This window comes from Pseudopipra pipra, chromosome 2 (assembly GCF_036250125.1).
Source record: "Pseudopipra pipra isolate bDixPip1 chromosome 2, bDixPip1.hap1, whole genome shotgun sequence".
NCBI lineage: Eukaryota > Metazoa > Chordata > Aves > Passeriformes > Pipridae > Pseudopipra > Pseudopipra pipra.
Window position 1 is genome coordinate 47,709,298 of NC_087550.1, and position 20,599 is coordinate 47,729,896.

At 45.6% G+C, this 20,599-nt stretch overlaps 2 protein-coding genes and 1 non-coding gene across 4 annotated transcripts; all 3 read left to right on the forward strand.

Moving 5' to 3' along the window:
- Nucleotides 1-6,122: 6,122 nt before the first annotated feature.
- RPL21 (ribosomal protein L21) lies at nucleotides 6,123-11,040 on the forward strand. Its single transcript, XM_064645418.1, has 6 exons — nucleotides 6,123-6,256; nucleotides 7,639-7,717; nucleotides 8,261-8,322; nucleotides 9,358-9,470; nucleotides 10,127-10,277; nucleotides 10,909-11,040. Exons 2-6 carry the CDS (start codon nucleotides 7,651-7,653, stop codon nucleotides 10,996-10,998), a joined length of 483 nt encoding a protein of 160 aa, XP_064501488.1. The 5' UTR covers nucleotides 6,123-6,256; nucleotides 7,639-7,650; the 3' UTR covers nucleotides 10,999-11,040.
- On the forward strand, nucleotides 9,530-9,661 carry LOC135410555 (small nucleolar RNA SNORA27). Its single transcript, XR_010428744.1, has one exon. It is a non-coding gene; the product is annotated as a small nucleolar RNA SNORA27 (small nucleolar RNA).
- Nucleotides 11,041-16,762: 5,722 nt separating the features above from the next.
- RASL11A (RAS like family 11 member A) lies at nucleotides 16,763-19,382 on the forward strand. Of its 2 annotated transcripts, none has more exons than XM_064645417.1 (4): nucleotides 16,763-16,781; nucleotides 17,537-17,593; nucleotides 17,666-17,745; nucleotides 17,948-19,382. In XM_064645417.1, the coding sequence occupies exons 2-4, from the start codon at nucleotides 17,539-17,541 to the stop codon at nucleotides 18,398-18,400; spliced, it is 588 nt and encodes a 195-aa protein (XP_064501487.1). In that variant the 5' UTR covers nucleotides 16,763-16,781; nucleotides 17,537-17,538; the 3' UTR covers nucleotides 18,401-19,382. The 2 variants fall into 2 exon arrangements, with proteins under 2 accessions (XP_064501487.1, XP_064501486.1); XM_064645416.1 differs by lacking the exon at nucleotides 16,763-16,781 and adding an exon at nucleotides 17,263-17,448.
- The last annotated feature ends 1,217 nt before the right edge of the window (nucleotides 19,383-20,599 follow it).

The following is a 20,599-nucleotide window of genomic DNA, read 5'->3' on the forward strand; positions in this document are numbered from 1 at the left end:
CTCCATCTTCTCTGTGTGAGACAGCAGCAGAAAGATACAAGATTTCCTTCTCCTCTGCCACACGAGCAAACCCAGCTCTTTCAGCTTCTTTTCATATGTCCCTGTCCTTTCATCCCAACACAAATCTTATCTTGGTGGCTCCTCCACCAGGCTTGCTCCAGAATATCCATGTCTTTTGTGCCCTGAGGAGCCCAGAATAGGATGCATGTTCCATATGTGGTCTCACAAGTGCTAAATAAAGAGGAAGAATCCCTTTTGCCTGCTGATTGACCTCTTGCTAACACAGTCCTGGCTGTAGCTGCCTTTGCAGAAGGGCATACTGCTGTCGGTCCACCATGATCCTCAGGCCCTTTTCAGCAAAGCCCCTTTCCATACAGCCAGCCCTCAGCCTGTCCTGTTGCATGGAGTTATTCCAACCTAAGTGCAGGACTTTCTGTTTGCCCGTCCTGAACTTCAAAACTCCTGTCACTCCATTTCTCTAGACTGTCTCAGTCCCTCTCAATAGCAGCCCTGCTCTCCATTGATTTGACTGCTCCCAACAGTTGCAGTTATCACCTGCAAAATCACCAAAGAGATAGCACCAAAAATTTGTTTTGTAATATAGTTTCAATGAGATTTCACCAGTTCAAACCCAGTGTGCCATTTCGATAACCTGTTCTTATCTATGATGCCTTACATCAGGCATTACATTTCAGCAGTAAAGCTCATATTCAGATCTACTTAAAGCTGAACCGCTTTGCCCTCCAAAGTTAAGCTTGTCTTGAAAAATGCATTGGCATAGGTTAAGCTTCTGTCAAAATCATACTTTATAGAGAAAAAAATACACTCACACTAGAAATCAGATAAGGAAAAGGTCAACTAAGTCTGGCACTCGCCAGTTTGCAGTTTTTCCTGGAGTGTATTTGTTTTGCTTTAGCCTATCTATTTTAAAATGATTAAGGGCCAATTCTGTCCTGTTTATTACTTATAGACAAATCTCTTTGAAGACGCTGAAAGTTTTGCCTGACAAAAATCATCAATATATAATAACTGACTTTGTGCCACTGAAATCACTGAGGGGCCTGATTTTGCACAGGTGTTGGTCTAAAAAATTGTCTCCTAGTTCCAGGCCAGCAGGTTAAGGAAAGCACTGAAACATTTACAGCCAGAAAAAAAAAAAAATCAACCCCAGGAGCTTCATGTTTCATGGATTGTGATCATCTTCAGTAACAACAGAAAGTATCTCAGAAGTAATCAGTGTACAATAAGAAAGTTAACTGGGACTGTTGTGTACAAATTGGATCACTGAAAATCAAGAGAGGTGTGTGGGAATGGGAGCAAATGCACAAAGCCTGCTATGTGTGTGGAGGCTTCAAGAGTGTGGGTTACTTAGTAAAATGAGGGTGTAAAGGAGGTATCATTCTGTGTAAATCATTACAGAAAAAGGGCAAGCATTGCTGTTCTTCCAGCTAGAAGTACACATGAGATCAGACATAAACAAATGAAGAGAAAATAGCATCCTAATCATTAAGCCAGTTATTTCTTAAACTGTAGTTAATAGCTCCCCAGAGGTCTAGCAAAGGGCTCAAGGCTGGATTGCGGAAGATCAGATTTTTAAAAATATATTTTAATATTAATTCTATACTTATATTCATTACATTATCAAAAGAAAATCCCCGCAAAAATCCCCACATTTTGCAGATTTACTGCTGGCAGCAGCTCAGTTCCTCCATGACAAAGGAGCAGAATTACCTGTAATTACCAGTTGCGTCAGACCAAACAGTGGCTGATCACCTTTAGTCAAAACAAGTAAATGTACAGTGAAGCTGACAGTGACAATATGAGGAGTTGATTGTTCCTGGCTAGATGGTTTGGACTCAGGAGAGGTTACTCAGAGACAAAAAGGCAGCAATGCAAGAAGTTTTAGAAAACACTGCATTAATGAAACCAGTTGACTGAGAAGGCACTCTGTTAGCAAGGGAGGAAAGGGACATTAATTGCTTTTGAAATGAAGTCTGATATATCTGAAGTTTGATAAATGGCTTATACTATTTGGTACCCATGAGAAGCTGGTCACAGTTACACAACAGCTTCCTTGGAAGTTCCTAATGATTTCGGAATGGGCAGTAGTGCAGTATTCACTGATGTACATATAGAAAGTAGAATACCATGTTAACCAAATAAGCAGTTGAATCACAGAACTTGTTCAGCATTTCAGATTTTATGTGGCAGTCTAGATAAAGATGGAAAAAAGGCCAGTTGTTTGCCTCTAGTGTCAAACTACCTGCATCTAGTAACAATTTGAATTGGCAATTAATGTCTGAATAACATTAGTGTAATAAAAACTTTCACCAATGTGTGACATACTGGGCCTCATCACAATTCTTGGTCTATACAGTTTTTGCCTTTTTATTTCTCTCAAAGGCTATTTTCCATTCCTTTCTCCATGATGTGCCTCACTGGCAATGCGCTTAGTACAGCCACCTGTACTGGCACTGGTGTGATTCCAGAGTCAGCCCTTTGAAGAAGTTTGTCTGGACTGTCATTTTTGGAAGGCAATTGGTTGCTTAGACACAAATTTTATTGATTTTAGCTCCCATGAAACTAGGCTCAGGCTTGTATTTACAGAATGGGTTTTGTGGATGAAGAGGTGAACTGACTACAGAACTAAAAATGTTGTTAGAGTTAGAATCATTGGGGAGCTGAAGAGACCATGAAAGGGACAGGACCGTGACTCTGAGATGCCATATAACACGATCATTCTGGAAAGAGTGAACAATGGAATAACAGGGTCAACTGAAGAGGTGACACAGATTACTTTGGTCAGTAGCTTTTTGATCAAAAGCGCAGTGTAGACACTGTGTTTCTGTGCATAGGGTAACTTCACACTCTTGATTTTTAATTTAGATTCTTGATTTTGCAGCATTATCACAAGAGGAGCTGGAGATTTCAGTCCTCTTTATTTAATACCTATTCTCAGTTATTTCTGTTAAAATTTTGCTCCAGTCCTAATCAGCTATCTTTTTTCCTTTTCATGTACTAAATGCATTATGTGAGACACAGGAGACCTACACCCTACTGAAAGGGAATATTTTTCATTTTTCACCTCAAAGCCCTTTACAAACTCTCATTAATTTAAATTCCTTCCATACCTCTGCTGAATAACCCGACACAAATTGAATGTCACACTTGAGATCTCTGTGTGTATCACTTGGTCCTCTGAGCGTAGGAGCGAGCCAGATCCCACTGTGCATTAAAATTTCAGTGAAGGATTCCTGACAACCCCACGTGCAGAATCATCATAGCACATTTATTCTTTAGAGAGAGCTGTTATCCAGGCAGAAACAAAATAGAGCTCCTAGAGAAAATACCAGAATCCTGACTTGGAGACTGAAAATGGTTGTTTTTTGGCATGATATTTTCCATTCTGAAAAACAAAATTATGTTAATCTAGTCCCCACTCCTCTGACTTCTAATGAGCTCTCCCTTTCAAGCTCCTTTCCCCAGCAACTGGCTCCCCTTGAAGCTGTTTTCCCTGTCTTGCTCTACCTCCCAAGTCAGGGAGAGTGGGAGGGAAACAGTCTACCATGGTGCAGTAAGATTTTCAGAGTACAATAATGGGTGGAGCACCAGGCTGGGACATTCATGGTGTTTTGGATCATTGCGTTAAGCTGGGCGTTGCTACTTGTGTTTACCCCAGTCTTGAGTACCTGGTGTTTCTGAGGCACAACCTGATGCGGTGCTTGCTCTATAGCTTAGAAAAAATTGGAATCTGCATCCTACAACTGCAGTTTGATCAGGGAAGAGTAGTTTAGACTGGGTTTTTGAGAGGATGAGGCAGGGCAGTAAAAGGGGCACTTGCAGTCTGAAATGTAGAGGTGCAGGTCTCCCCCACATCTGCCTGGCTGCTAGCTCTGGTTTGCAGACCAGAACTCACCCCACAGCTAGTGCAGCTTTATCTGCTGGAGACAGACATTATTAAGAAATCCTTTTGTGAGCAACATACGAAAGCTCTGCAGTCTTTAACTGCTCATCAGGTCACAGTTTTGGGAAACCACGTATCAAATGTTGGTAGATAGGATGGACTGCTGGACTTTTGCATCAGACCCAGACAGCATGCCTAGGCAGTGATTCAATGGAGGCAAACTGTGAAACATGATGGTTTCTTTAAAATGTGGAGCTAAAGGATCCTGAGAATGTGCCAATCAAGGTAAATTTATGAATAAAAACATTACTGAAATTTTCAATCAACCTGTCATGCAATTTATTCAGGAAAAAAATATGTAGCACATCCTGAATGTCTTACTTGGCCACAAATAAAGCAGAGTGCAATAAAGTTCACAGTTACTGCTCCCTTATGAACTACACTTTCTGTATATGTTTCCATACATCTTCCGTATGTGGACATGAGTTTCAAGATGTGGCATTGCTTCTCCATTCCTTCCAGGTTGATGTGGAGATTTGCCTACTATGTAAATCACTGGTAAGAGTAAGGCATTCAGCTCATTGCAAATGCCTAGCTTCCTTTATCCAATAGTGCCTTTTACAACTGGCCTTCCTGTCTTTACTTTGCTTGATATCCTCCCTGAAACCTATCTGTTGCCAATACACTTCCTTATCTAAGAGCTGTTCAGGTTTATAACGATCATCATGCTTGGAAAAGTTTCATAGTACCTAGGCTGAATGCATAGTAAATTATATAGTTTTGCTCTGCATAGATATCAGGTGCTTTAAATTCTAGATTTTTCATGGTGCAGAGCTGGAGTACAGACATGTTTTTCTAAATATAACACTTTGCTTCAAAAGATTTCGTGTGGAGACAGGGCCTGTCTGTCAGAACATGCTCTGCCAGGTAGCTCTGCAAGCAGAACCTGATAGTGTATCTAATCCTCCATATCCACTCCTTCGGTCCATAAATATTAAACTAGCTTTAAAGTGATGATGGAAAGGGCTTGAGTTTTGCAAGACATCATTAGTACAACTGTGAAGTTAGTCAGAGGATCAAGTATGTTTTTATATGCTGCTTTAAGTAATCATCCCTCCCCTAGATTAAATATGTGCTTTGTTCATTCAAAACAAAAATTTCTGCAGTAGGGCAACTCCTTGCTGAGACAAGTTTTGAACCATCCCTGCTTGTTTGGCTCCGGGGAAGGAGGCCCTCTCTTGTCTCACAGCAATCAGCTTCCCATGGTGATTCCTGTCTGCTCAGATACTGAGGATGCACAAACACAATGAGTCACTCTGCCAGCTCTGGAAACTGCTCACCATCCACTTCTTTTTCAGGCACCTGTGGCCCTATAAAGGCTCTTTATGGAGAATTCACGTGTTATTTATCTGCTGGGAACATCTGCCACACAAATTGGAGATTATGGCATCATAATAAGGAGCAAACCCATTACAATAATAAGAAACCCCAGATCTGCACTGCCTCTTCACCTCTGCTGTTGGCTGGCTTCTCCCACCCCATTTCCCTGCCCGGGAATCCGGGATCTTCGGTCAGGCAGCCGTGACTGGCACACAACCGCGGCAGCAGGCTCACACTACCGCGTATTTAAATATCAGTGTGCTACTTTAATGTCGTGAAACAACTTGCTGGCTGCTTATGTTTTACATTTCCAAACTTAATTCCTTATGAAAGGCGATCCGGCTGCTCACCGCAGGACTCACTCTTCGAGATCCCTGATAGACACCTGGCTCGTTTTCCCACTTCCCTGCCATTCCCACTAGCCAGCCCCGTGTCACAGAATCGCAGGATCACAGGATGGGTCAGGTTGGAAGGGACCACAGTGGGTCATCTGGTCCAATTTTCCTGCTCTAGCAGGGTCATCCTAGAGCACATGGCACAGGATTGCATCCAGACGGTTCTTGGATACCTCCAGTGAGGGAGACTCCGCAACCTCTCAGGGCAATCTGTTCCAGGGCACAGTCACGCGCACAGCTAAGAAGTTCTTCCTCACGTTCAGGCGGAACTTCCTGGGCATCAGTGTCTGCCCGTGGCCATGAAAACACACGCACAGCCATGAAACGCCCAGCGGCTGCCCCCGCTTTAGCCCAAGAGTCACACTCCTACTGGGGCGGCCCCGCGACTGTTTTGGGGATCACCATCCCGGGGGCCGCCGCATCTCCCCAGGCCATTACGCCCCGGCGGGCGGGCGCCTCCCCGGCGCTTCCCGTCAGGCGCGGCGAGGGCAGCCGCGTGAGGGCCCCGCTGTTAAGGGCGGGCGCGGCGCCCCGCCCCCTTCTTTTGGAGCCGGGCGCCATTTTGTGCGCACGCAAGGTGAGCTTTGGGGCTGCTTTGCCGCTCCAGGGGGACACGGCGGGGACACGGGGACGGGGATCCGGGGGGGTGAATGTAGCCAGGAGGATCGCGGCCAGGGGAATCGCGCTGCCGGCAGGGGCGGGCGGGGGCCGCTGGCTCCGCTGGGGGTGGCACGGCCTTGTTAGGGCGCGGGAGGGAGCGAGCAGGCCGCGGGCTGCGGTGCGGGCGGGTGGCCGGGCAGGCGGCTGCTGAGGGATGCAGGGAGGAAGGGAGGGAGGAAGGGGCCGCCGAGACCGGCCGTGGGTGCAGGAGCGGAGTAGCGAGGCCCCGCCGGAGCGGCAGCACGTGGCGGCGGGGCCGGACATGGCGCGGCCTCCGCCGGGAGATCGGGACAAGGAAGGCGGCAGGAACGGCGTGTGCGCTTGGTGTCAGATTTAATACTGGCCGGTAAATGTGGTAGTGGAGATCGTGCCTTTTGAGTACCTCGTAAGGAGAGGTTGAGGGAGCGGGGAGTAGCCGACCGGGGGCAGAGGTTTCACGGATTTCACAGAATATTCTGAGTGGGAAGGTGTCTTTGGCAGGGGCACGTGGCAGGAGCATGAGACAACCGGCTGAAGTCAGAATGAGAAGCTCGGACTGAATATAAGGGGAAAAATGTTCATCATGAGGACATCCAGGGCTCCAGACAGGCTGCCCAGGGAGGCTGTGCAGTAGGGTCTAGAGGGAAAGCCATAGGAGGAGCGGCTGAGGTCACTTGGGAAGCTTCATTGAAGTTTACAATTTTCTCATGAGTGGAAATGGAGGGGCAGATACTGATCTCTGTGGTGACCAGTGACAGGACGCAAGGAAATGGCATGAAGCTGTGCTAGGGGACGTTTAGGTTGGATATCAGGAAAAGGTTCTTCACCTGGAGAGTGGTTGGGCAGTGGAACAGGCTCTCCCGCGAAGTGCTCACAGCACCAAGCCTGACAGAGTTCAAGAAGTGTTTGGACAATACTCTGAAGCACATGATGTGACTCTTGGGTCATCCAGTACAGGGCCAGGATTTGGACTGGTTGGTTCCTTCCAACCCAGAATATTTTATGATCCTTTAAGGGTTTCAAGACCTGATGGACAAGGCCCTGAGTAGCCTTGAGATCTCATAGTATACCTTGTTTTAAGCAGGAGCTTGAGCTGGGTGACTTGCTAGCATCAATTCTAACCTGAGTTACCCTGTGGTAACTGATTGCTGGTGATGTCTTAAATGAATAACATTACTTGGACTGACACAGCCATTTGGAAGCAGTGTCATTCTGAGTAGGCTTAAAGACTCTATTTTTCTGAAATACTTGAAAGTGAAGTGCTGTCAAATTTTAGGGAGTGAACTAGTAGTTCTGAATAATTTTCCTTAACTTTTACAGTAATCGGCCAAAATGACGAACACAAAGGGAAAGAGGAGGGGGACACGTTACATGTTCTCAAGGCCGTTTCGCAAGCATGGTGAGTATACTTTGCAGTAAGAACACTGCATCAGGTTACTCTGGGGAGCATTTGTGAAGCAGTGTCTTGTGCTAAAGGATTTCTGACAACTTGGGCTAAAAATTGTGGAACAGTATGCAGATAAACCCTCAGTTCTTACTGCAAATACATTAGTACTCTGACTGCTTGTCAGTAGTAACAATGCTGATTCTGTCAGTGCCTGAAAATTAATTTGAAGGTGAAGAAAATATTTCAACAGTTATTTAGACATACAGCTTTTTGCGTCTGAGCAATAAGCAGTGATAACATTTGCATTTATAATGACGTAGTATATAGTTTAATGCCTTTTCAACTTTGGCACTAGGAACACAGTTAAAAGTTATTTTTCTCGAGTTGGATTTTTTAAAAATTGGAAATGTGTAAAAACATAATTACTGCTTTAAAAAGTTTGATCTTTGGGGTATTTAAGAAAATCAAATGCATGATTTCTGTCCCCCATCCTTTTTTATGTGTGAATGTGAAACTCTTGGCTTTATAATTATCCAAATTTGTATCTCTTAACAGGAGTTGTCCCTCTGGCCACCTATATGCGGATCTACAAGAAGGGTGATATAGTTGATATCAAGGTACTTTCTGCAGTGCTTCGTGGTTAAAAGCTAAAATAGTGTAGTACTATTCAGTCTCCAGTTTCTTGAGGTGTCTTTTTTTGTTACTTGGGTCGTGTGTGTCAACACAAGTACCCCCTGCTCACTTTTGGAGCAATACTGGAATGACAGTGCTACTGATACAGTAGTAATGCTTCAGTATCACATGCTGGTTTACATGGGGTTTTTATGTATAATTTGGCTGATGCTGTGTTCAGCTGAAAAACGTGAGTCAGAGATGCCATATCTAATGCTCGAGTTGCTCTGCGGTGCCTTTTGGCACTACTTTTGTAGGAGCCTCAGCTGTCCCTTCAGTAGATATTGTGTTTTGCCCAACTTGAGCCTGCTCTTCCGAAGAGGTGTGATTTATGGTGGTGGAGCTCATAGTTACCTCTCTTAAAATAAATATGTACAGGGGTGGTAATTGCAAAGCCATATTAAAAGTAGAAATGAAGAAATAAATGTAAGGATACATCATATATATTAATACGGGGGAAAAGTGAAGCGGTGTTTCCATCACTTGATATTTTTTAGAATTTGTTTTTTAAAGTCAGCTGTATTTTCAAAATTAGATTGTAGTGAATCTGAAAACGTTTCACCAAGGACTCCTACTTTGTTGAATCCTTTGGTTTTGTTTGAAATGCTTTGTTCTTGTATCAGTCACACAGAAGATGGTGTATAATTTGCTTGTTTGTTGTTTGGCTGTTGGAGAACGCACTCTTCAGAATTGACATTTCTTGATGCACTGGAGCTTGATGATGAATGTCTCTTGTGATTGCTTGCCTTTGCTGAAAGCAAAGTGATCAGTCATTTCACCGACACTGAAAGCAACCAGAATTGACAGCAAAATTTGGTAGTCTTCAGATAGAAAATGCATGGTTATAAATTCTAACATGAATCTCAAATAATTTGAAACATATACTTTAAATTACTTCTGAAAGAAAAATCCTTAATACTACTTTTTTTCCTTTTTTTTTTCTGTTTTCTTTTTTCCTTTCTTATTTTACTTCTTAACAGGGTATGGGTACTGTTCAAAAAGGCATGCCCCACAAGTGTTACCATGGGAAGACTGGAAGGGTATATAATGTTACTCAGCACGCTGTGGGCATTATTGTTAACAAGCAGGTTAAGTAAGTAATCAAATTCTGTGTATTGAAACTTCGCATTTGAGAAGGTTGTTCTGTAATTGCACCCTCCTTTCACTTTACCAGTTAGACAGTTATTGTCTTGATTGGTCATTCAAGGTGGGTAAAGTGTATTTCCTTTTAAAACCCAAGCAAATGATGCTCATTTGACTTGGATCCTGTCAGAGGAAACAGTTTTTATTTTTCTGAGTGGCATTTTAAGTGACATTACCTAATGGGTTTTTTTCAGCCAAACCTTCATGTTGGTACTGAAGCCCTTTTCAAATATTAGTTTGTAGCTGTATCCAGCCAGATTCAGCTGGATTTTGTACAGTTTAGTCAGAAAAAGAAAAGTTGGTATTGCGTTGCAGGAACTGGACTGGAGTATATTGGTGATAAAATTATTTGTTTGTATGCTACAAGGCTAAAATTATGTATTCTCCACTATTTTAATTTGAAATGGTCAACACATTGTTATATACTAATAGGCTTTTCATTATATCTGATGTGCATCTGCAGCTGTGTGTTTTGAGGTATTGCCCTTTAAAGAAAAATTATCTGTAATTGAGCTTATGAAGTTACTCGTGTAAAGGCTGTAATTCTAGGTTTAAAGGGACCTGTTTTTCAAGTGCAGTAAGTTGAAAACTGATTCCCTTTTTTAGGGGCAAGATTCTTGCCAAGAGAATTAATGTGCGTATTGAGCACATTAAACATTCCAAGAGCAGAGACAGCTTTCTGCAGCGTGTGAAGGAAAATGAAAGGAAGAAAAAGGAAGCAAAAGAAAAAGGCATTTGGGTTCAACTGAAACGTCAGGTAATGTGTCTGTTGGGTTCACAGTCCTTCTGAGGGAGGTTCAGTGTTTGAGTAGAGTGGCAGCACACAGTGCATCTGGATCGGAGCTGTGTGATACGTTCGGTGCCGCAACAGAACTGCACTTGCCAGGATGAAAATTGTAGTCTTGGCTGAAAATTGTAGTCTTGGCGGTGAACAAAGGGGCTGATGCTTCCTGTTCTGTTGCTGATCTCCAGCAGCAGCTCTGGATGATTTCTAGGATCAGTAGTAGTGTCTTTGGTTTAGTTGAATTTTTAGTTGCAACAGGTTCTGTTGTAACCCTTTAAGAAAAGAATTAATAACCAGACTTCAGAAAGCAGGTAGCAGCTGTTGCTTCTGGAACCACAGGGTACATCACTCCACGGTCATTGGGTTGGTGACTTGGTGAGAGTAAAGTGTAGGTTTTTTAATTCAGCAGTGAGAGTCAAGCACACTTTCTAGCAGATAATTTTCTTACTGCTACTCCTTGAATCAAATTTTAGAGACTAGGAATGGTAAAATTTCTGTAATGTTTATATAATAAGGTGTTAAATGGTTGTCAGAATGTATTTTTTGTAAGTTTGTTTCTGAGCTTTAGTGCCATGAGTTTTCTTTTTTATTTTTCTGTTTACAGCCTGCTCCACCAAGAGAAGCACACTTTGTGAGAACTAATGGCAAGGATCCAGAACTGCTGGAGCCAATTCCCTATGAATTCATGGCATGATGCATGTATAAAAAAATAAATTAAAGATCTGGTTTTGGACAAGTGTATGTGATTGTGGCTGATTCACTTAGGGGTTTTTTATGTTTGAACAGATGCTTTAGAAACCTTCTCTTTTATTGAAGTTTATTTATTTAACTTGCATTACCACGATGCTTAGTCATTTAAATCATTTGCAGCTTTTGCTGACGAGTTTAGTCATTTATATAGACTATACATTGTGGGAACACTGAAATCTGCTAGTGCTTAGTAATGATCATGAGGTAATATGAGAGGACATGGAATATTTCACCAGCAGACTTCAGAGCATGTACCAAGAACTGTCCAGAGTCTCTTGAAAGTTAAGCTTTTGGGTAAGGGGCCTCACAAATACCAAGGAATTGTGGAAGCCATTTTTGAAAACAACCTCTGGAGAAATGCCCATGGGCAGATTTGGGTGGATTTGGATTTTCATCATTGTAACTTGTAAAAGAAGGATGTTTAGAACATCCCCGTGCCAATAAGCATTCTTATAAAATAGCAGTCATTTAGAAACAAGGCTTTAATTCCAAACCTGCCAGCCTTTATATTTTGATGTTTAACATTTTAATTGGCTAGCATAGCTAAACACTTGCATTTTGTATGTTTATTGCATGCCTGTTGGATGCCCTAATGCATTCCTCTCATCCCAGATTTATTGATACCTCACAAAAGCCCAGTGCTACCTGCACATTTCTTGAATGGAAGTCACCTTCAGCTGACTTACTTACTAAGTGCTGGTTTTGTCAGCTTTGTTTGAAACAGGGAGTGAAGCTTGCTAGAGACTGCTGAAGGTAACCTGCTTGGTTAGCCTTGAAAATGCATAAATTCAAGCCTAATTGTGTTGTAAATACAGCTAAAAAATATTTCACCTTTAAGTGTGGTGTTGAGCAGTGCTTAGCTACTTTGAGTAAGTGATTTAAAAATAACGTCTGTGTAAAGAGTAAAATACTAGAGAAGCAGGTGACCTCATTCCATTTGTAGGTATTGACTGTTGAAAGTTATTGAACAGTGAATTGCAGGGCAGCTGGTGAGTTTGGGCATAAGAAGTGGAGAAATGATGAGGTTTGTTTTTTACCTAACACACTCAATTGTGGGTGTTCCCATTCTTGTGAAATGTAGGTTTCAGACCTTGAATTCCTGGTCAGGCTTGGTCTGGTGCTTAAGGGTGACAGGCTTTAGGTGCTGGAGCTTCCAGGTTCCAGTGAGCAGGTGCTGTTTGAAGTTGGAGCAGGCTCTGTAGATGGAATGACTTTGGAAGTGAGTTAAAGAAGGTGGAGCAAAGCTTACCCACTAGCAGACTGATACATGACACTAGTGCTGTATTTTGACGCCATATGTATTGGACGTGGAATGCATCACCATCTCCAGAAGCCCTCTGTTGCAGCTTATGCACTTAGCTTTTATGGGCTTTGCTTGGAGTAGCTAAATATGTATTAAAACCTTCTTCAGCTTCTTTGGCTTGTCGGTTTCCACAGCCATTTAAAATTGGAATTTGCCTCTCAAGCAAGATAAGCATCGTTTTCCACTAGGCTTTGTGTCTGTAGGAATTAAGTGGGAGGCTTTATTGGGTACAAACTTTGGTGATGGTATTTTAAATTTGCTTCTCATTCATGCATGTCTAAGCTATTTTGGTTCTGTGTTTGGCTTGTACTCGTTTTTCAGAATCGCAGTGGATTAGCTGTAGCAGTATGATGAAATGATTAACATCGTAAGTGGTGCGTAGTTCTAAACTTTTGAATTTATTTTCAGCTATTTGGAATAATGAGACTGGATAGTATTACAGTGGTCTTGTTTAAAAGCCCTGGTCCCAGAGGCGCTGTGCATTGCAACAGTTCTCTATTTAGTGTCTGTGTTTTTAAGGTCACTATGCCAACAGTAGTTGGTCATAAACACGTGTTTGAAATCTGCATGTGGGCTGGGAAGAGAAGGAGGGAATGCTTTCCATGGTCAGGATTCCCAGAAGTGACCAAAAATGAAGCTGGTTTTGTACAGGAAGAGAGTAGGGTTTTTGGGGTTTTTTAGTGTTTGGAAATGGGACAAATTAACCAAGGTGTAACCTGTCTTGGGTTTACAGACATCACCTGTTAGTTGCACTCAGTGCAGCAGTGGTGGTGGTTCTCGTGGTTATCTGAGGTTTGCAGAAGCGCAGCCCAGACACTTACAGGTATCGGTACCTGCTGGTACCATGTGTTCAGCTGCCCTGTTTTTGCACAGTCCTGATGAAAGAGGGAGATCTGTGAACTGGGAAAAGGTATTGAAGAACTGCCTGTCAGGACATCTTTAGTCATGAGCTGAAGCATGTTTCTTTACAGGGTTTGGAGTCACAAGTTCCTACTTGCTCTGGAAGGGGTTTTACACACTAGAACCATAAGCTGTAACCGATTCTCTGTGGTCATGTTCTAAGGCTGTGCCTAGTAAGCAAAAGCTTGCAGTGAGTGTGCCAGCTACAGGCTAGGTGTTTCCTCTCCATGCTGTGACAGCTGAATTCTCATTCCACGGTACTTTGCAGATTTCTCAACAGTTCTCCACAATTCTAAGCTATAGGCTTTTCATATAACTGGGGACGCCTTGAACTAGCAGAATTATGGAATCCTTTTTATCAGGTTCACAGTGTCTTCCAGTTCCCTTCTAACACAGAGACTTCATTATCCCAGAGCTGGTGGACAGGCTGTCCCTATGCAATATATGGAAAGAGTATTGCTTTGGGAGTTCACCAGGCCGTTACACTTCAGTGTAGTGCTTTGTGTCTGTTCCAGGGAGCCTAATTGGGAGATGGGGGCTGAGCTGTCTGCCCTTTACCTCCTCCTTAACTGCCTCAAACCTTTGCAGCTGGTTTCCTGCCAAGAGCCCTGCCAAAATCTCCTGTTGTCTCCTAGAGAAGCAGCAAGGAAGCTGCTTTCTGAGCTGCCAGCTTTGTCCTTTTTAGCAGTGTGGCAACACCAGGATCTGAGGTTTGCTGAGGAGTGTGTAGGCAGTGTTGGGCTGGGAAGGTCAGTGAAAGAGCAGAAAGGACTGGGGAGGAGGAGGAACTGTGTCTGTGCAACGGGGCTGTGGGCTGAGGACCCCAGGAGGGGGCAGGTGAAGGGTGCAGACCTGAGCAGGGCAAGGGATTTGTAGATACCTCCAGCCCTATTCCTGGGGAGAGGCAGGTGAGCAGCTGCCAGGAGGACATGTAAGCAATTCATGCTTTTATAATCTTCCCATTGTATGTATTGGATGGAGTAAACAGTCTTGATGTTCTCCTCTTTGTCCTTCTCAGTGCAATCCTGGGCTCAGCATATTCATGGTCCTCATGATCAAAAAGATGGCTGGCATCCCAGACCCAGATGCTGTGCTGGGGTGTCAGGGGGGATTACATCTAGGGGATGCCAAGAGCTGTCCGCACACCTGCCAGAGAAAGTGGCTTTCCCTATCCCAGCATAGGCAGGTCAGGTTCATCCTGTCCTTGCAGAGGCTGCAAGGCACCATGGGTTCCTGTAGTTCAGGCTGTGTGGTGAAAAAGACATGGTTAAACTGGGCCCATCATTGGGTAGGACCTCGTGACTCAGGTGTGGGTAGTGTTTTCCACAGGGCAGTGGCTCCCTATTGCTGCAGACACTTGTCCTCGCATGGGAAGAAGGTACCAGCTGTTCCTGCAATGCTGAGGGTGGTGGTATGGAAGTCACGGATAATGAGCTTTTTGTGTCCATGCATCTGCCTCAGTGGATGTACTACCGTGGTCTATGTAAGAATCAAGTTATAGCTGCTGGGATTTACACAGTCATAACCATCCTTGCTCAAGCACTGGATAGGAACATCGCTCCCACCAACACCACCCACAGTGTTGCTGTGGGAAAGGGGATAAGTGATAGACCATTAGGATAGTGGCATGGGCCATCTGCATAGGATGGCTGAAAGTACAGCCTGGCACTTCCAAGTGGGACTTGCAGAGCTGAGAAAGGAAAGGCTCCTTGGAATAGCTTTGAGGCTCATGGATCCCAGGGGTGCTTAGTCTGCAGAATGGAGGCAGCTAATCTGAGCCTCAACTGCTTTGATTTACTGAGCTGCTCCTGTTGCACCTGGGTAGGTGTTGATGGAAAGATAATCTGTCACACCCTGGACATTTAATTCCTTCGCAGAGTGTCCTCCCTTGCACACTGTTCTCTCTCTGCTTGACCATCACCGTTTGCCCTTTGGGGATGCTCTCAGGAGCAGGTGAGTCAGCATGAGTTCTGCAGCTGCCCAGAAAGGGGCAGCTCCTCAAGTTTTGGGAATGGTGGTTGCTTAATGCTACTGCTTTACAGCTCAATGCCTGGGAACTATCTGCCTGGAATGGACTTGTTTCAGTAGCATTCTCTAAGAGGCATACTGAATGTACTCTGAGAGCTCTTTCGTAAAGAAATGTATAGAAATAGCTGGTGGAGGCACTGTGATTGAGGCCAAAGACAAAGGATCCTATGACAATAGGAGCAGAAGACAGTAGCAGGAACATCTGGAAATCAGAAGCTTTTAGTGATACATGAGAAATGTTTTTTTAGAAAGAAGAGAGGTCTCTGGCATGAAGGGGGGTGAAGTAGAAACTTTAGAGGCAATGGGTTTTTGAGGCTAAAAGGGCCCTTGATGTTACCATAGGGGTTCTTAGGCTCTAGAGTAACACAGATAATCAATAGCCTTTCTTTCGCCCTGCTTTTCTTCAGATCCTGCGTTAACTGATGTTAATTAGCATGGTTTTGGCTACTGTGGAGTGTGTGTAACCCTTCAACAAGGAGCAGTGTGGACCTGTCACTGGTACAACATTTCTGGGGCACCAGGGGCGAATCTTTAAACAAAGCAGAGCACTGGCAGGGGGGTATTTGGTCCTCTGGCTGCTGCAGGGCACAGAGCTTGAGCTATGCCTTAGCTTCCTGCATGAACTCTGCGCCCATGGGAAGCAGGTAGCAATTCCTCATCATCCCTGTCCCCACAGTGCCAAGAGTTCACTTTCTCAGGAACATTTTCTCTCTGGTAGGCCAGAGCTGGCAGCGTTATTTGGTGCCCTCGTTCTGAGTTTTCTTGTCACTGGAGGCACTGTGACTGAGGATGTCTGAAGAAGTGCATAGGAGGTCAGGTACTGAGGCTCTTGCAAGGATGTGGGGAGACAGATGGAGGGGGAGGACAAGAGGAAAGTGTGGAAAAACGACTTGTCATTGCATGCATCTTCTGAGAACTGTATTGAAAGTGGGGGGAAGGTGACCTAGTGCAGCACCAGTGCACAGCCCCACCTCTGCCAAGATTCAGCTCAGTTGCCTGTGTGTGGGCATCCAGGGCCAGCTGGGCTGCCCTTGGGCATCAACCCCACAGCCGGGGCCCAGCAGATCCCACAGTAACTCCATCCTTCAATATTGTGAGATCACTCCTTTTGGGCACCAACCACTGGCCTCTTTTGTGTTGTATCCTGCTGGCATGTGCTATCTCCTTGATAAAAATGAAAGCAGCCTTTGAATGGGTTATCTTGTAAGCACTTACATGTTTACAAAGCAGTGCACAGCAGAAGCAGCTTTGCTGAAGCCTGGGCAACGGTTTGCAGAGACTGAAACATCCCCACAGCTGCTTGCAGGTTTGAGGATCATTTAAGGGCAGCCTGTGGTGGAGAACCTTTCTTCTCTGAAATTCTTCCACTTCAAAAATCCAAAGGCCCCAATCAAGACCACTTAGGTTTCAAGGCTGGCAGTTGCTTGATCCACAAGCTGGGATTTCAAGACGGAATGGAGGAATGTGTCCGGGTGCAGAAAACAAAATAGTCTGAGGTATAAGAGTAAATAATTTCCTTTTTTTCAGACTCGAGTCCTTTGCTGTAGCAAGGGTGGTACATAAAGCTGGAGCCTGTTGCAGTGGTTGGGGCTGGTTTGGGGTGTGGAAGTGCACATCCCAGACCTAGTGAGGCTTCTGCTGGCATCTGTCCGCCTGCCTCGGGGCGGGGCGATGCACAGCAGGGTGCTGCAGTGCCTGCCCCAGACTTGGGCCACAGGTTGCATGGGCTGCCCGGGCTCTCCCCCAGCCCACTGGTGCCTCCGCCCACCGCGGCCACCCCACGTCTTGGGAACAGGGAGGGTGGTGGGGAGGAAGGGGCAGGGGTACAACCAGGGTGGGCAGCGGGGGGGTGCCACTGAGGGGCACGTGGGGAGAGCGCTGCGGGGGGCCCGCCGGAGGCTGGCTGTTCCCGGGAGGCGGTGCCGCGGGAGCGGGGCGGTGCTGCCGCCGGAACCTTTAAAAGCCGCCGTGGGCCACCCGCGCCGGGCGCTGCCGGCTGAGCCGAAGGGAGGCCCTCCGAGCCCTCCGGAGCCGCCTCTCCCATGCGCCTGCCGAGCATGTCCCAGCCCTTCCTGCTGGCGCCCATCGCCGAGTGCCCCCCGGGGCCGCCCGGCGCCCAAGTCCGGCTGGCCGTGCTGGGCGCCCGCGGTGTCGGCAAGAGCGGTGAGTGCGGGGGGCGCGGGGCTGCCCGTCCCCTTCCCCTGTCCGTCCGTCCGTCCGTCCCGCCTAACGCGGCCGCTCTGTGTTTCAGCCATGATCGTGCGGTTCCTGACGAAGCGGTTCATCGGGGACTACGAGCCCAACACAGGTGAGGCGGGGGGCGGCGGGGCGGGCGCGGCGGGGGCCCCGCGGCCGCGGCTCACGGCTCTCTGCTCCCCAGGCAACCTCTACTCCCGGCTGGTCCATCTGGAGGGGGACCACGTTGCCGTACAAATCCAAGACACGCCGGGGTGCATCCAGGTACGGAGATGCTTTGGGTCGATCGGTTCTTCTCTGCCACCCAAAGGCTCAGCTTTTGAGCCCAAATTTCGTACATGCCCAGACGTAGTCTCCTGAGGCAGAGCTCAGGCTTCCCTTTGGACCTGCTTGACGATGTTGTCTATGATATAAGCTTTATACTTCACCACCCAATGCCGAATCTGTGTTCTCTGTTATGTTGCAGATGCAGGAGGACTGTGTGCAAGTGCTGGACTCCCTGTCCAGGTGTATGAAGTGGGCAGAGGGCTTCCTCCTGGTCTACTCCATCACAGACTACAGCAGCTACCAGTCAGTCCAGCCGCTCTACCAGCAAATACGCAAGGTCCACCCAGATGCCAGGACTCCCATCATTATTGTGGGGAACAAAGCAGACCTCCTCCATGCCAGGCAAGTACAGGCGAAAGAGGGACTACAGCTGGCAAATGAACTAGGCAGCCTGTTCTTGGAAATCTCCACGAGTGATGACTCCCAAGGCGTCTGTGATGTCTTCCAGTATCTTTGCAAGGAGGTCAGCAAACTACAGCATACCAGCAGCATGGACAGGAGGCGGTCATCCATCATCCCTCGGCCCAAATCTCCCAACATGCAAGATCTAAAGAGACGTTTCAAACAGGCTTTATCTTCCAAAGTCAAATAAACCCCTCAGTGAGATCCTGTGTGACTCAATAGACTTTATTTTTGTAAACTAGTTAATAAAAATCTTTATTTTTTTACTAATGCCAGCAGTATAGAAGTAAGTATGTCGAGGCTTGCAATTTCCTTGCCATTTTCTCATTTGACTGGTTGGGTTAATTTTACCAAAAAAAAAAAAAAAAAGGGCTGCATAGCAACTAAATAGAAGTAGTTGGAGAAGGGGAGTTTTTGCCTGGAGGTTTTGATTCCATTTCTGTTTTGGGCTGGGATTTGCTGTATTATGCTACTCAAATGATTTTTTTTTTGAGGCCTTGGTTTCCTGTTTGTAAAATGGGAGTGATAATGTTGTAAGTCACCTGCCTTTTTAAAGTGCTTGGAAAGCTTTGGTGGAAAACTTTTTAGGAGAAGAAAAAAAAAGCTCTATTCAACATGAAGATATGAAACTGTCTGTAAGAATGCTGATTATAACAGGACTGATTTCCTCTCTCAAAACTGCTGTTTTGCTTGCACCTGTAATAGCCTCAATGCTGATAAGCTGTTAGGAGTGAGTTCCAATTTCTGATGTGCTTTAGCGATCCGTTCCACAGAATTAATCTTTTAAGCCTGAAGCACTTAACAGGAGAGTTGAGTTTCTCCTACAGATTACCGTGGAACAAAGTGCTGAGCAATCTGCAGCAGAGGAGTGTGTGGGATGACTGTTGCTTTCTCTGGAAATGTGTGATAGGAAGGACTGATGCGTAGGTTCCCTGAACAGAAAATAGCTACATTTAAAAGGAATCACATCTTTATCTTCCCCAGGGTAATTTTGTAGCTATTGGAAACAGGTCAGACTTTTTACTCTTATTTCACATAAGCTGTAAACCATGCCAGAATGGGGTTTATTAACTGTTTGCTGGATGTCTGAGCATGGAATGTGGGTTTTGCTTTTCAAGTATGCCTTTGAAATATCTATGTAAAAAATAAAACTGTTCCATGCTGAGTAGAAAGTGTGGAAGTGGATTAATCTGTACAGGGCAAACTGCTGTCCCCACTTGAGTGCAACACAAGTAAGACTTTATTTTTTAAAATCTCATAGATTAGGTCCAAAGACCATTTCCTTTCATATGGAAAGGCAAGTAGCTGCTGTGCCTTGCAGTGTGGGGGCATTCTCTGTTGTTTCTGCCCCCTGAGACTTGAACCTTTCTGGGCCACCTCCACTCTTCATCTGCAAATGAAAGCCTTCCTGATGGTGGTAATTGAGGGATAGGTGACTGAGCAAGGTAAAGATTATGCTCTTAGTAGAAGCATCAGAGGCCTGTGTTAGCACTGGGTAGGGGTATGGGATGCCAGCAGCATTATTTCTCACCCAGAGATATGTGTCTATGTCAGTCCAGGCATGTTATCCAAATGTCTCTTCCTGGAAGGCCCTGTGCTGCTCTACCAAAGGGAACAGGAGAGCTGAAAGGGAGGCAGCTCCAGACCTGCAGGAACAGACTGAAACTGGGACTTACAACTGGGTCAAACACTTGGAGTTAATTCATGTCAAAAGCATGGTGACAGCCTGGACAAATCAAAGTATTGTTTAAACGTGTTAATACATGTGTTAACATGTAAATGTGTTAACACATATTAAATATTTCTTTGCTGGGAGAGTTGCTCTGCCAGGCCCGGGATGCTGAGCTGGGGTGTCAAAGGGGGCAAGGGGATAAGGTTAGTGAGAATGAGCACATCCCTGGCAGACTTGCACTCATCACACAGGCCACACGTTCATGGGGAAATTAGACTTTAGGTGCCCCTGGCTACCCCTGGCAAAGCAGAAGCTCAGGGCCTCACTGTGGTACATGGGGAGAATTTGTACAGGAGCCAGTGGGCACATGATGGGCAGGGATAGGCAAGAACAGGAGGGTAAAGAGTCATTTGCCCAGTCTCTTTCTCATATGGGGAGAGGCTGAAGAGATGGCCCTTGCTGCATAGGCACCCATGTTCAGATCAAGGTGCAAACCCTTCCATCCTCTCCTCACGCGTCTCATGCTCTTGGGCTGTTCTGGCCACATATCAGGGGCAGGTTGAGCCTCTTGGGGATGTAATGCAGAACCTGGCTGACTAAAGCATGCCCATGGCAGGGAGGGAGGGCTGTTCTGTCTTACCTTTAGCCTAAGGCAGCAGCTGACTTGGGCCATTCTGAATAACACTTTTGAATACAGGTACATAAATTAGACATTTA

Excerpts from the sequence above, each read along its gene's own strand:
- RPL21 (XM_064645418.1), top strand. The coding sequence starts at position 7,651 with ATGACGAACACAAAGGGAAAGAGGAGGGGGACACGTTACATGTTCTCA. Across the intron at positions 8,323-9,357 it reads GTGATATAGTTGATATCAAG|GGTATGGGTACTGTTCAAAA; the intron begins GTACTTTCTGCA and ends ACTTCTTAACAG. Across the intron at positions 9,471-10,126 it reads ATTGTTAACAAGCAGGTTAA|GGGCAAGATTCTTGCCAAGA; the intron begins GTAAGTAATCAA and ends TCCCTTTTTTAG.
- RASL11A (XM_064645416.1), top strand. The coding sequence starts at position 17,328 with ATGCGCCTGCCGAGCATGTCCCAGCCCTTCCTGCTGGCGCCCATCGCC. Across the intron at positions 17,449-17,536 it reads CCGCGGTGTCGGCAAGAGCG|CCATGATCGTGCGGTTCCTG; the intron begins GTGAGTGCGGGG and ends TCTGTGTTTCAG. Across the intron at positions 17,594-17,665 it reads GGACTACGAGCCCAACACAG|GCAACCTCTACTCCCGGCTG; the intron begins GTGAGGCGGGGG and ends TCTGCTCCCCAG.